The sequence below is a fragment of the Bos grunniens genome, chromosome 17, assembly GCF_055505025.1.
Source record: "Bos grunniens cultivar Pamir isolate PY7600 chromosome 17, Bosgru_T2T1.0, whole genome shotgun sequence".
NCBI lineage: Eukaryota > Metazoa > Chordata > Mammalia > Artiodactyla > Bovidae > Bos > Bos grunniens.
The window spans coordinates 48,637,781-48,653,591 of NC_141181.1; the positions used below are offsets into that span (position 1 = coordinate 48,637,781).

Consider the following 15,811-nt stretch of genomic DNA (forward strand, 5'->3'; position numbering starts at 1 on the left):
TTGGCTGAAAGCCATCATATTTAACTGAGTGCACAAACAGAGCTTAATCATTTGTGTGTTTAGCCTATGTGGATTTTGATAAGCTATGATGTCTCCATTAAAAAAAAAAAAAAAGGCAAGAAAAACTGATACAGGGCAGGCCACACGAACTGCATCCCATTCCATAGCCATGAGCCCCTGCATGATCCTGAGACAGGAAACAGGAATCTAATATTTCTTAAGGCCATCTCACCTTGTGGGCCTCTAAGTGTGAGGAGGTGGCGGCGCCCACTGATTCTCATAGAACATTGCACCTAATGTCAACCTGGTGTTGACATTACTGTCCCGTGATGTCAACCTGGCTCAACTATGGTTCACCTAGGGGGAAAGAATGTCGTGTCACTGGTGGGGTGAAGCTACCTGTGTTGAAGTGTAAGATGTCACACTCTGATACTATTTCAGGGAGTTCTGAGACGTGGGACTTCCCAGGTGGTCCAGTGGTTGACAGTCTACTTACCAATGCAGGGGACATGGGTTCAATCCCTGGTCCGGGAAGATCCCACATGCCTAGGCGCAACTAAACCTGTGTGCCACAACTACTGAGCCCACAAGCCACAACTACTGAGCCTGCACCCTAGACCCCTATCTCTGCAACAAGAGAAGCTACCACAATGAGAAGCCCGTGCACCACCATGAAGAATAGCCCCTGCTCACTGCAACTAGAGAAAGCCCATGTGCAGCAACAGAGACCCGGTGCAGCCAAAAATAATTAAGTAAATAAAAACTTTTTTAAGAAAGGAAGTTCAGATAAGTTAAGAGAAACCATGCTGGTCTTGAAACCATGATGAAGCTCAGCAAGATGAAGACCTGTCAAGGCAATGCCCACATGAACCCGTGAGCCCCAGCTCAGGAGAGTAAACTGGAGAGAACACTGCCCCCCTTGCCTCTCCATAAATGCAGTGAGATAATAACAGCACATTTGTGGGACATGGTGTTACCTTGCATATTATCTCCTTTGGTGAGTTCTGCAAACTGTAAAGTGAATCTACTTTTTAATGTGATTCTAGTGGATTCTTATACTTGAGAGATAACTGTTAGGAAGTCACTCTTTTTAAAATAATGCAAACATATAGTCACAAAACAGGTAAAGCATCTAGATCAGGTCTCCTGAACCCAAAAGACTACTGAGCTCAGACTGATGAAGTAAATGAACTTGGGGCGAAGGGGAGACAACAAGAAATGAGGGGTCCTACATCAAATGGAAGAGACAGGTCCCATCTGCAGGGTGAGTCCTACATTGTCTAATAATAAAGCCAACTTAGCACTGCAAATGTGGCAAGTTGAAAAAAGATGTGCTGAGTGTAAAATATATGTACAGGGACTTCCCTGGTAGTCCAGTGGCTAAGACTGCACTCCCAATGCAGGGGGCCTGGGTTTGATCCCTGGTCAGAGAACTAGATCCCACATGCTACAACTAAGAGTTCGCATGCCACAGCTAAAGATCTTGCATGCCACAACTAAGACCCAGTGCAATCAAATAAATAAATACAGCACAATCATAATTTTTGTATTGACAACATGTTGAAATAATATTTGGATATACTGAGTTCATAAGACTGTATTATTAAAATTAATTTGATCTGTTTCTGCTTTGTTTAAAGTGACTACTAGAATGTTTTAAATGACACAGTGGCTCCCTTTATGTCTAAACACATGGATTACATCCTCTTCAGCTCTAGAACTCCTTCATGGATCACTGCCTTGTCGTGGAGAAGAGGGTTGCATAGCAATGAAGCTGTGAGCCATGCCATGCAGGGCCACCCAAGGTGGACGGGTCACAGTGAAGAGTTTTGACAAAACGTGGTCCACTGGATGAGGGAATGGCAAATCGCTCCAGTATTCTTACCGAGAGAACCCGATGGACAGTATGAAAAGGCAAAAAGATACGACACCAGAAGATGAGCCCCCCCAGTTTGGAAGGTGTCCAGTATGCTACTGGGGAAGAGCAGAGGGCAATCATGAATAGCTCCAAAAAGAGTGACGTGGTTGGGCCAAAGTGGAAACGACACTCACTTGTGGATGTGTCTGGTGATGAAAGTAAAGTCTGATGCTATAAAGAGCAATACTGCATAGGAACCTGGAATGTCAGGTCCATGAATCCAGGTAAACTGGACAGGATCAAGCAGGAGATGCAAGAGTGAACATCGACATTTTAAGGATCAGTGAACCAAAATGGATAGAAATGGGCAAATTTAGTTCAGATGACCATTATATCTACTATTGTGGGCAAGAATCCCTTAGAAGAAATGGAGTAGCCCTCAGTCAACAAAAGTGTCCAAAATGCAGTACTTGGGTGCAATCTTAAAAATGACAGAATGATCTCTGTTCATTTCTAAGTAAACCATTCAACAACACAGTAATCCAAGTCAATGCCCCAACCACGAATGCTGAAAAAGCTGAAGTTGATTGGTTCTATGAAGACCTACAAGACCTTCCAGAATTAACACCAAAAAAAGATGTCCTTTGCATCATAGGGGATTAGAATGCTAAAGTAGGAAGTCAAGGGATACCTACAACATTTATTTTTCCCTTAAATCTTCAAAAATTGATGCTTTTGAACTGTGGTGTTGGAGAAGACTCTTGAGAGTCCCTTGGACTACAAGATCAAACCAGTCAATCCTAAAGGGAATCAGTCCTGAATATTCATTGGAAGCTGAAACTCTAATACTTTGGCTACTTGATGTGAAGAACTGACTCACTGGAAAAGACTCTGATACTGGAAAAGATTGAAGGCAGGAAGAGAAGGGGAGACAGCGGATGAGATGGTTGGATGGTATCACTGACTCGATGGACATGAGTTTGAGCAAGCTCTGGGGGGTGGTGATGGACAGAGAAGCCTAGCTTGCTGCAGTCCATGGGGTCACAGAGTCAGACACAACTGAGTGACTCAACTGAACTGAACTAAAACTTCAAAAGTTCAGAGGTCTGCTTTTCCTCTTTCCTTTACTGACAAGTATCAGTAAAGCTTTCACTCTGAAATATGTCACCTCTGTCAACTAAAAACTGGCACTTGCCAAGGGCATTTGCCAGTTTCTACATAGCTCAGTTGGTAAATCATCTGCCTGCAATGCAGGAGACCTGGGTTCAATTCCTGGGTCAGGAAGATTGCCTGGGGAAGGAAATGGCAAAGCACTCCAGTATTCTTGCCTGGAGAATCCCATGGACAGAGGAGCCTGACAGGCTACAGTCTATGGGATCGCAAGAGTCGGATAAGACTTAGCGACTAAACCACCACCACCACCACCAAACAAGAACAAGGGCATTTGCCATCTGCTTCTGTGGAGATTGAACCCTGTGCTGATGCAGCTATTGATCTTCAATACAGGCTGAGGGAATCCAAGGTGGAATGAGACACTCTGTGTTCCAGGGAATCTGGTGGAACAGGTCTTTAGATAGATAGATATTTCCAGGAACTGATATCATGATCCCAAACTTTGTATCTCTTCATATCTAGGAAAGCACTAAATCCCTTCATGGTGACATCGGCTTCTCATGACTAGCAAAAAACCTTGTGTAAAGTAAGTGCTCAATTGCATTGAACTCCCCTATTGATCTTCCTTCTTCCCATTGCCTCTTTGGAGCAGTCTCTCAGAGCTATCAGAGGTGCTGTCTCCCAGGCTGCAGCCCTCATTTTACCCCAAATAAAACTTAGCTCGCAACTCTCACGTTGCACTTTTTTGTCGACACTTCGATAACATCCATTTCCACTTCCCCTCTTCCTTGAACATCCGCATCCCTCATTTCAGTGTGAAGCACTCAACTCCAGGATCCAATCAGAGCTTGCCACCTAGGCATACAACCAGCCCAGGGCAGGCACTCTGGGACTTGGGACTGCACTTTCAGGGACTCAGACTTGTGTTTCTTGCTGAAAGTGAAAGTGAAGTCGCTCAGTTGTGTCCGACTCTTTGCAGATCCCATGGACGGTACCCTACCAGGCTCCACCGTCCATGGGATACCGTCCATGGGATTTTCCAGGCAAGAATACTGGAGTGCGCTGCCATTTCCTTCTCCAGGGGATCTTCCCGACCCAGGGATCAAACCCAGGTTTCCTGAACTGCAGACAGACACTTTACTGTCTGAGCCAGCAGGGAGAGTTCTGTTTCTTGCTGGGCTTAAACTGAATAGATATAGAGTTGGGAGGCGCCAGCAAAGAAAACCTGACAAGCATGGGAAGTGGATACAAGACAGAGAGAGCAACTGACTCCCGTCCATACTATCTTAAAAGTAACATCATGCCCGAAGTCTGCCCTACCTTCAGACTTTTTATAGGATAAGCAGCTAAATCCCTTTCCTTGTCCATGTGATTAGGGTTGGGTTTTCAGTGACATGAGGCTGCAAATCTCTGTTACTATTATAGACCATCGGATTAGAGCCTTTCTTGTTCCTGATCTAAAATCCTGTCTAGCTTCTCATAAACCATCAGGGTCTCTAATCACAGAGGTGATCTTTCCCCGAGGCCCTTCATCCCTTCCACAGCAACAGTACTCTGACCTCAGAGGGTCACAAAGCCCCTCCCTGTCCCCTATTTCTTGTTTGTAGAAAAAGGCTTTCGTTTCCTAGACCCTCTCCGAGTTCCAAAGAGCAGACTCAAGCAGTTATTAATTAGGGAAGGGAGGGAACATAGAATAGAAGCAACCATCAATTGCTCAAAACAAAACAAAAAAGTAATAAAGAAAAATTTTTTAAAGAAAAACAAACTCCCAAAAATAGAAAATAAAATAAGAAAGGATAATTTAGTGATAAAGCAAGAGTCCTGCTCACAGACATAGAGAACAAACTTACAGGTTGCCCAGAGGATGGATGAAGGGAAAGGATAGTTCCAAAGTTTGAGATTGACTTATACACACTGTTGTATTGTAAATGAATAGTCAACAAGGACCTATTGTATACCACAGGGAACCTGCTCAGTGCTATGTGGCAGCTTGGATGACAAGGGAGTTTAGGGGAGAATGGATACATGGATACACATGGCTGAGTCCCTTCACTGTTCACCTGAAACTATCACAGCGTTGCTTGTTAATCAGCTATACCCCAGTACAAAATAAAATGTTTTAAAAAAGGAAAATTATAGCAGCAACAACAAAAAGAAAACCGGATATCTCAAGTTAAGGAATTGAGGACTTTTCTATGTATTGGGAAGATGCAAGAGTCTGGGCTTGGTGAAATCATTCCTTTGGTATGCACCTCAGCTATCTGGGGCCAGTATCCTCGGTTTTCACATCCTGAGATTCCTCAGGCTGCAGTCTGATGTCTGCTATTAATAGATGGCAGGTATTTTTTCCTTCCTGAGTATCCTCAGGGCTCACCAGCTCACCATCAGTGGCGGCTGCAATCGCCAATGACTGTGACGTCCTTGTCTACTGGTATGGCAGGAAATATTCAATTTTTCACATCTCTTTTTTTTTTTCTAATTTTATTTTATTTTTAAACTTTACATAATTGTATTAGTTTTGCCAAATATCAAAATGAATCCATCACAGGTATACAAGTGTTCCCCATCCCTCCCCCTCCTCCCTCCTCCCTCCCCCTCCTCCCTCCTCCCTCCCCCTCCTCCCTCCTCCCTCCCCATACCATCCCTCTGGGCCATCCCAGTGCACCAGCCCCAAGCATCCAGCATCGTGCATCGAACCTGGGCTGGCAACTCGTTTCCTACATGATATTTACATATTTCAATGCCATTCTCCCAAATCTTCCCACCCTCTCCCTCTCCCACAGAGTCCATAAGACTGTTCTATACATCAGTGTCTCTTTTGCTGTCTCGTACACCGGGTTATTGTTACCATCTTTCTAAATTCCATATATATGCGTTAGTATACTGTATTTATGTTTTTCCTTCTGGCTTACTTCACTCTGTATAATAGGCTCCAGTTTCATCCACCTCATTAGAACTGATTCAAATGTATTCTTTTTAATGGCTGAGTAATACTCCATTGTGTATATGTACCACAGCTTTCTTATCCATTCATCTGCTGATGGACATCTAGGTTGCTTCCATGTCTTGGCTATTATAAACAGTGCTGCGATGAACATTGGGGTACATGTGTCTCTTTCCCACATCTCTTACATCATCTCTCTCCTCTGCTACATCATCCCAGGTCCTTCCAAATCATTTTCAAGCCTGTACTCTCCCTTTGTTCCTATGTCACCCACCTCAGTCCCTCACTCCCAAATCTTGCTAGCATTCAAATCAGAACCTTCACCTGGCAGCTGCCCTCTCTTGCTAACTCTTCAGATGCCTCCACTTCTCAACTCCACAAGCTGCTTCCTGTGTCAGGGCATCCCCACAGGTGGGTCCCTTGGCCAGAAATGCTGTTCCCAACCTTTCTCCCTCTTCATCCAATTAACCCACAGGTTTTAAGCTCCAGCTTAAAAAGTTATTTCTCTTGGGATTTTTCCAGTGACCCAGCGGTTAAGGTTCCATATTTCCAATGCATAGGGCGTGTGTTCCATCCCTGGTTGGGGAACTAATAGTCCACGTGCTGTGCAGTGTGGCCAAAGTAAATAAATAATAAAAAATAAATAAAAAGTTTTTTTCTCATATGCAAACATTCACAGCAGCCCTAGTCATAGTAGCTAGTTAAGTGCAAACAACTCAAATGTCCTTCAGCTGATGGATGGACAAGCAAAATGTGATATGGCCATAAATGGAATATATTATTCCGCTATAAAAGAATTAAGTACTGATGCATTCTGCAGAGCCTTCAGAAAGGACCATATAGAGTATGATTTCATTTATATGAGATGTCCAAAAGAGGCAAATCCATGGGGACAGAAAGATTATTGGCTGCCTGGAGCTTGGGGAGGGGCACTGGGGGGCGGAGGGGAGGATGACAGCTAATGGGTCTGGGGTGCCTTTTGAGATGGTCAAAAATGTTCTGAAATGAGATAGTGGTGATGGTTGTGTGACTTTATGAATATACTAAAAACCACTGAATTGGATGCTTTAAAAGGGTGAATTTTATGGTATGTGAATTATATCTCAATTAAAAAAACTGCATGAGAAAGGAAAAGCTATTTCTCTGGGGAGCCTCCCAGACCCTCTAGAAATAGATCTGTCTTTTGAACACACTCTTGTGTGTGTGTGTGTGTGTGAGCGCACTCAATCATGTCCAACTCTTTGTAACCCTATGGACTGTAGCCTGCCAGGGTCCTCTGCCCATGGAATTTTCCAAGCAAGAATAATGGAGCAGGTTGCCATTTCCTACTCCAGGGGATCTTTCCGACCCAGGGATCAAACCCACGTCTCTTGCGTCTCCTGCATTGGCAGGTGGAACACACTCTTTCCACCTGGCAGTTCTTCCTAGCATTGATCATATTGTAATTAAAGAATCTGTGTGATTGTACATTCGTGCTAGAATGCTGAAACCTTCTTTCAAATGACGGCATAGCGTTGAGCTGATGTGCTAAAAATTCTCTGGCTGAGCAGCTGCTGGCTTCTGCAGGGCTAACCTGTCTTCCTCTGTTCCAGAGCCTTCCCAGCTCTGTGCCCCTGGAGATGTGCAATAATAAATATTTGCTGAATGAAAACAATAAGCAACAATGATTTTATCAGGGGAAAAGATGAAAGCCTTTTCTCACTGACTTAATGTACACCTGCAGTTTCTGAAACTGGGCAGGACCCTGTGGGGCTTCCGGGTATGGAAGTCTTTATAAGAAATAGGCTTCATACAGCCTTGGTGACCTTCCCTGAGGTCCAAAGAGTAGGTTCAAATAGTTGTTCATCAGGGAAGGGAGGGGTTGCGGAGACACGGGAAGAGCAGTCAAGAAACAATACTGCAGCTTTGGGACAGGGTCCTGGTTCCATGTCAAGGGGTACATAGAACAGTATCTTTGAGCTCTTCTGCAGAGCCAAACCCCCAGCAACACTTGTTGGTTACAGCAGAATTCAGACCTATACCAGCAGAGGGTCCCTGGGCAGTAGGGTCAGGGCTGTACTACATGTGATGATATTTGCTTTCCTCCTTTTTTTTTTCCCCTCCAGTGCATTTCCACAAAGTCTTCTGTTTGCTTCTCTTATCTAAACTACTTCCCATCAAATAAAATCACACTGTGTTTCAGATGGAGGAAAAAGAGAACACACAACCACACACTCCTGTACAAAGTCTGGCTCTCTCAACACAGGGACATTGCATTCACTCTGGTGTCAGAGCCCTGGTCCAAGCACCAACTTTTAGAACTCCCTACTCTGCTGTGTGATTCTGGTTTTTTGTTTTTAATTTTGGGGCCCCACCAAAAAATTAAAAATTAAATTGAACCTACGCCCTCTGCATTAGAACTGTAGAGTCTAAACTACTGAATCCCCAAGGAAGTCCCAGAACTGTGGACCCAGCAAGCCTCAATCTTTCACCACCTTTTCTTGTTTTCCACCTCTTGTTCTTTTTTTTTTGGCCAAAATAGGTAGCTTGTGGGATCTTAATTCCCCAACCAGGAATTGAACCAGGGCCCTCAGCAGTGAAAGTGCTGAGCCCTGACCACTGGACCACCAGGGAAGTTCCTTCTTTTCCATCTCTTTTCTTGCATTTTCTTTTCTACTAAAAAGATGCATAGCTTGAGAGTTGCGAGTTAAGTATATTTGGGGCAAAATGAGGACTGCAGCCCGAGAGGCAACACCTCAGATAGCTCTGAGAGACTGCTCCAAAGAGGCAGTGGGGAAAGATTAACATATAAGGTTTTGGTTAAGGCGGAGCTCAATACCATTAAGCATTCATTTTACAGAAGGTTTTCTGCTAGTCATGAGGATCTGAAGAGGAACCAGAGATCAAATTGCCAACATTTGCTGGATCATAGAGAAAGCAAAGGAATTCCAGAAAAACATCTACCCTGTTTCATTGAATACACCAAAGCCTTTGACTGTGTGAATCATAATAAAGTGTGGAAAACTCTTAAAGAGATGGGAATACCAAACCTTCTTACCTGTCTCCTGAGAAACCTACATGTGGGTCAAGAAGCAACAGTCAGAACTCAGTACGGGACTACTGATTGGTGCAAGATTGAGAAAGGAGTATGATAGGGCTGTCACCCTGTTTGTTTAAACTATATGCTGAGTACATCATGAGAAATGCTGGGCTGGATGAGTTACAAGCTGAAATCAAGAGAAGCGGGAGAAACATCAACAACCTCAGATATACAGATGATACCACTTTAACGGCAGAAAGAGAAGAGGAACTAAAGAGCCTCTTGATGAGGGTGAAGGATGAGAGTAAAGGGCTGGCTTAAAACTAAATATTAAAAAAACTAAGATCATGGCATCCGGCCCCATTACTTCATGGCAAATAGAAGGGGAAAAGGTGGAAGTAGTGACATATTTCCTCTTCTTGGGCTCTAAGATCACTGCAGATGGTGACTGCAGCCATGAAATTAGAAGACATTTGCTTCCTGGCAGGAAAGCTATGACAAAACTAGACAGTGTGTTGAAAAGCAGAGACAACACTCTGCTGACAAACGTCCTGATAGTCACTGCTATACTCTTCCCAGTGGTCACTTACGGTTGTGAGAGCGGGACCGTGAAAAAGGCAGAGTGCTGAAGAATTGATGCCTTCTGACTGTGGTGCTGGAGAAGACTCCTGAGAGTCCCTTGAACAGCAAGGAGATCAAACCAGTCAATCCTAAAGAAAATCAACTCCAAATACTCATTGGAGGGACTGATGCTGAAGCTGAAACTCCAGTATTTTGGTCAGCTGAAGGGAACAGCTGATTCAATACAAGTCCCTGATGCTTGGAAAGATTGAGGGCAGAAGGAGAAGAGGGCATCAGAGGATGAGATGGTTGGCTGGTATTACCAATGCAATGGGTATGAACTTGGGCAAACTTAGGGAGATGGTGAGGGACAGAGAGGCCTGGCATGCCGCAGTCCATGGGGTTGCAAAGAGTCAGATACAACTGAGCAACTAAACAAAACAAACAAAAAGGACTGGGATCATAAAATCTGTTCCTGAAAATATCTGACTATCTAAAGACCTGTCCCACCAGATTCCCTGGAGCACACAGTCCTCACTCCACCCTGAACTCCCTCAGGGGGCGCTGAAGGTCAACAGCTAAAGCAGCACAGGGTTCAATCTCCACAGAGGCAGATGGCAAATGCCCTTGTTCAGTCGCTGGCAGCGCTCTTGGCAAGTGCCAATTTGCACTTGACATCCTTAAACCTTTAGCCGCACTGAAGGAGGACACAGACAGAGCTGGACTCCATCTTAGGCCAGGCTCACCCTCCCAATGGACTCTGAACTTTGTGCCCGGTTTGTCTGTAGAAATGGCATACCAATGGAAAACCAGACCCCACCCCGGATAAAAGAGCCTCAGGACTTGTACTTGGACTCTCCGTTGCCTAAAAGAATATGCTAATTATCTCTGTAATAGAACAAAGTGGTAAATTCCATTATGTTTATTGGGATATGACCACAGGCCTATTGATAAATGTCCACTGTTTACCTAGTCTTGTGACACATGAATCATGGGTTAACTTTGATCATATCTCTTTTACCTTGTCCAGACTAGTTTCAAGGAATTTGGGGAGGTGGGTTTGAGCAAGTACACTTAGGGTATATAAGGTTTTCACAAAAACTGGTCAGGGTCCTTGGCCAAGAGGAGTAATAAACTGCCTTGGGCCCACCGGTGTAATAAACTGCACTCCGCTATCTGCATTGTCCTGAGTGAATTTGTTTCCCGGAACGCATGGCTACAACACCACAGACAAAACTCTAGGTATGGGACGTAGTAATCTATCAAGTCTCTGATGGTCTGATTTAGAGCAGGGGTCAGCAAACCTTCCCTGGAAATGGCCAGAGAGTAAATACCTTTGAGTTTAGAGGTGTAGGATCTCTGACCTACTACTTGACCCTGTTATTGATTTTAGCCTAACAGGAGGTGTCCTTTGACACTGATCTCCCATTACTTTGTCCCAAAGAGAATGCTATGACTTTTTTTTTTAACTTGTGCAATTTAAATTTCCACCTTTACTGTGAGGAACTGACCTGAACCCATTCGCCTGGCTCAGAGGGTCCTCAGGATTTGGAGGTTCTTCTGGAAATTGTTGAAAGCCTCAGGGGATTAGAAGTGAGAGGAGGGAAACATGGATTCTCTCACTGGACCTGGCTTCTAGCTGAGCCAGGTGACACAGTGGGGACACTGACCAAAGGGAGATGCAGACAGCAGGGTTGCTGGGTGTGCAGGGCTCCCTGATTCTCCTCCACACAAAGGCCCCCATAACCGTGCAACAAACCACGTACCCTAAACAGTTCTCTTCTTTATGAAACGCTGCATGCTGGTGAACAAACCTCTGACGCAGGTTTCTAACATTCATGGGGCTTAGGAGACAATCCCAGAGAGTAGGCCTTGATTAGGGTATTTTAAAATTCTGCAAACAGGACTTCCCTGGTGGTCCAGTGTATAAGAATCCGCCTGCCAATGCAGGGGACAAGGGTTCGAGCCCTGGTCTGGGAAGATTCCACATGCCGTGAGGTATCTAACCCTTGAACAACTACTAGCCTATGTTCTAGAGCCCGTGAGCTGTAACTCCTGAAGCCCACATACCCTAAAGCCCCTGCTCCACAACATCAGAAAACTCGGCAATGAGAAGCCGGTACACTGTAACCAAAGAGTAGAAGCCCTCAAAGGAATGAAGACCCAGCACAGCTAAAAATAAATGAATAGCTGAAGGTCTTTCGTGACTTGGGTCTACCCCTCCAGCCACATCTGCTGACTCCACCAAGAGCAGGGATTGTCAGCCTCAGCACCACTGACATTTTGAGCTCATTCTGTCTTTGTCATGGGCTGTCCTGTGCATTGGAGGGTGTTTAGCTGCATCCCTGGCCTCTACTCACAGGATGCCGGGAGCTGTGACAACCAAAGATACCTCTAGGTATTGCTCCATGTTCTCGGGGGAAAATCACTCCCTCCTCCGTCACACATTTTCTTGGCCTCTGCTCCCATCAAGAAGCACTGACCTATGGGACTTCCCTGGCAGTCCAGTGGTTAAGACTCCAAGCTTAACCACTGCAGGGATCACCAGTTTAATCCCTGGTCAGGGAACTAAGATCCTGCATTGCTCAAGATGCAGCCAAAAAAAAAAAAAAAAATCACTGACCTAGAATATTCTGTACTGCTTAGTTTGCACAATTTGGTTCAGAAGGGATCCGCTTTTACCAACATCCCACCTGCTTCCCCGCAACCCGAGACACCACCCCGTTCACACTGACCCTTCCCTGCTTTGCCAACTAAGGTACATAGTCTCATAACCAGCCCATGTTTACTGAGTGCGTACTGAGTACCACACCCTGTTTCAAAACACTCACATTTGATCCTAACAACAAGCCTATGTGGCAGGTTTGAGCTGTGATCATGTAACCTGACCTAGATCTTAGAGATCTTAAGCAGGGAAGATGGCAAGTGAAGGCAGGAGATCTGAACCAGCCTAAGTCTAGCCCAGGATAGCTTCCCAGAGTGCCCTGTATGTCGTCCTGTGCCGTGTGGATGTGCCCATCGCAAGTCAGCATCACCATTTATATATCGGGTGTTCATTCACAACTACAAGCTTGAGTGTGCAAGAATGGACCCATTTCCCCTTTTTGTAAGCCCAGTCTTATCTAACTCAGCCTGCCCAGGTAGACTGATGGTTCGGAACCCCAATCTTATTCATTTGAGGGGCTCCCTCTCCCATGGCCCAGGGTCACTGGAGGATCACAGGAGTCTCCCTCAGAGAAAGTCTGAACCTCTGGCTCTCACTGCTTTCTGGTAATTGGCTCCCAGGGAAGTTTGTTGCCAAGGAAACCTTCCCCTCCCCTTCAGGATACACAGCATCACTTCCTCAAGGAACCCAGGCTTTCACAAGACAAAAGATATCTTCCAGCAACTTCTGCTTTTCCCCTTTTCTACTCCCATCCCCAGCAATCTTCCTGAGTGCGTGAAGGGGAGGCCAAAGCCTGGCTCTGATGAGAGACCGACCAAAGCAATATTTTGCATCCTGTACAACCAGGAAAAAAAAAGAACACAGTAACTAAAGGACCCTGCACCCTTGCTACATGTCTGTGGCAGTGCCTGTCTGGTGCCCCTGGAAGCCCTTTAGCGGGTGAGCCCTTCTGTCACTGAGGTCTTTATTTGAATGTCACCTCCTGAGAGAGCCCTTCTCTGCATCCACAGCCTCAATCACCTCCTTTATTTCTGGTTAATATCCCCAAATCTCTCTTCCTCTCACAGAATGTGCTCCATGAGGGTGAAGACCACTGTGTGCCTCCTGGCTACTTGTGTCCAAATGAGTAATGACTGGGACTTCCGCAGTGGTCCAGGGGTTAAGACTCCAAACTTTCAGTGCAGGGGGCACAGGTTCAATCCCTAGTTGGGGAAGTAAAATCCCATATGTGGCACAGCATGGGAAAAAAATAAATAAAAGTAGTGGCAAGCACAGCTGCCTTCCAAATGAGTGATGGCAGTGTTACTACCTTAAACCTGTATGGTGAAAATTTTGGTCGGAAAAACTGTAAATGGTAGGCACAGCCCCATCACTCATTCTCATGATGAGGAAGCAGGTTCACAGAGGGGAAGTCAATTGAGAAATTACATGAAGCAAGTCACTCTGCCTAAAAAAAAAAAAAAAAGGCTGCTATGAAACTTCAGCCAGGAGATCAAACCAGTCCATTCTAAAGCATATCAGTCCTGAATATTCATTGGAAGGACTGATGCTGAAGCTGAAGCTCCAATACTTTGGCCACCTGATGTGAAAAGCCAACTCTTTGGAAAAGACCCTGATGCTGGGAAAGACTGAAGGAAGGAGAAGGGGAGGACAGAGAATGAGATGGTTGGATGGCATCCCAACTTGATGGACATGAGTTTGAGCAAGCTTAGGGAGTTGGGGATGGACAGGGAAGCCTGACGCGCTGCAGTCCATGGGGTTGCAGAGTCAGACATGACTGAGCAACTGAACTGAACTGAACTGAACTGAGCTTCAGGCACTAATCAGTTCCCTCCTTGCCCTGAGGACTTTTACCTTCCAGCAGGGAGAAGAGAAAAAGTAGAGGGGTAAATCTAGAAAACAAGAAAACTGCAACTGCATTAAAAGACAAGGTTAAGAAGATAGCCAGGCAGGGAGAGGGGTAGGTAAGGAAGAGAGAAGACTAGTTTGTTTCTTAGCGTGTGGGTAGGTGAGGTGGGTATGTTGACCATGTGACAGCGCTTGTGGAATCTTACTTTGCCCGCCAGGGATCGAACCTCCATCCTCAGCATTGCAGGGTGGGTTCTTAACCACTAGACCACCAGGTAAGTCCAAGGAAAGGTACTTAGGATGGCAGGATGCAGGAACACTGGTTTGTACTTTTGCTGCGCCTTCTGCCTGGAAATCCTGGTTAGCCACCCGCCCTCCCCCCACACCCCGCCAGGCCGCCCCGGCTTCAAGGAACGCTCCTGGCACCCAGGATTCTGCGCAGATGTCACTCCAACAGGGAGGCCTCCCTGAGCATCCTGCCTGAAACGGCACACACGCACACGCGGCCCCTGGCCTGTGTCTATATGGGTCTATAGGTACCACTGTATACATGGACCCATATGCTTTTACTCTTCCTCTAGCGTCCCCACTGAAATGTGGCGTCCGGAAGCCCCGACTCGGGGTTTCGTTGCTGTCTCCCCAAACCTAAGGCATTCACAATCAATAGGGGGCATCCCTGAAAGCGGCCCCGGCGAGATGCGCGCGGAGAGCGCCGAGAAGCCTCCGCCGCGCTGCCTCACGGGGCCACCCGGGTGCCGGGTATCACTGGGATCACCCGCCGAGCGGCCCTGGGGGGCTCATCAGAATCGGACCGCCAGGCTAGGGCCCGGGCCCCCGCGCCAGAGCCGAGCCAGCGCGCGCCTCGCAGCCCCGCGCTCCCCGGGCCCCGCGCCCGCCGGCGGGTCCGTTTGGGCGCGCGGTTCGGTCGGGGAAGCCAGGCCGACCCCTCCCCGCCCCCTCCCGGTGCCCTCGCCGAGGCCCCGGGCGCAGCCGCACCTACCGGACGCGCTGGGCGGTGACTGCGTTGCCCGTGTGCCGCCGGAGCACCGCCAGGAATAGGAGCCGCATGCCGCCGCCGCTGCCCGGCCATCCACCGCCCACCGAAGCCGGGCCCGGGGCGGGAGTGGGGCCGCGGACGGGGGCGGCGGGCGGCCGGGCTCAGTCAGTCCGCCCGCCGCTCCCCAGGCCGCGCCCGCGCTCGCCGGTTCCGGCGCCGGGACTCTGGGGCGTGCGGGGCTGCGAGTGGGGCGCGTGCCCGGAAAGGTGGGGGGTGGGGGTTCGTCCGCGAGGTCCCTCCCATGGGACCAGCACCGGGGCATCCGCGGGTCCCCTACATGGGAACCAGAAGAGGCTCCTCTGGTGGTCCCAGAGTGAACATAGGTCTGCATCCATGTGGCCTGTAATCTGAGATAACAGGTCCCTTCCCACTTAGACAAGGAGGGCTGGGTAGCCACAATCCCCTCCCACAGGGACCAGGGTTAGCCACAGGTTCCCCACTACACACACACACACACACACACACACACACACACACTCAGAGGAACCAGGGTGGCTGCTCATTGCTCCCCTGGGGACCGAGGGTTGCGAGTCCCTTTCCACGGCGGCTGGCACAAGGGATGATGACCAAGTCCCTCCTACAGAAACCAGAGGAGGCCATTAGTGGACTCCCAAGGGGATCAGGTTGACCTGAAATCCACTCCCATGGGTACCACCATGTGGGATTTCTGATATCTTTTGAAAATGAGAGATCTTGCAATATTCAGCCACCATTCCCACAGTTGTCTGAGCTAAGAAGCCATTGCC

The 15,811-nt window shown here is 47.3% G+C and overlaps 1 protein-coding gene and 1 non-coding gene across 5 annotated transcripts in view; both read right to left on the reverse strand.

Moving 5' to 3' along the window:
• The window catches only part of GLT1D1 (glycosyltransferase 1 domain containing 1), a 118,945-nt gene extending 103,700 nt beyond the window's left edge, over positions 1-15,245 (reverse strand). For 3 of the 4 annotated variants that reach the window (XM_086345967.1, XM_086345972.1, XM_086345971.1), the window contains exon 1: positions 15,009-15,236. In XM_086345967.1, coding sequence (XP_086202093.1) covers positions 15,009-15,076 — 68 coding nt within the window. In that variant the 5' untranslated portion in view covers positions 15,077-15,236. Of the gene's footprint in view, positions 1-15,008 lie in introns of all 4 variants that reach the window. The other variant, XM_086345968.1, reaches the window with a different exon arrangement.
• Positions 8,456-8,528, reverse strand: TRNAE-UUC (transfer RNA glutamic acid (anticodon UUC)). Its single transcript has one exon. It is a non-coding gene; the product is annotated as a tRNA-Glu (tRNA).
• Positions 15,246-15,811: the final 566 nt, after the last annotated feature.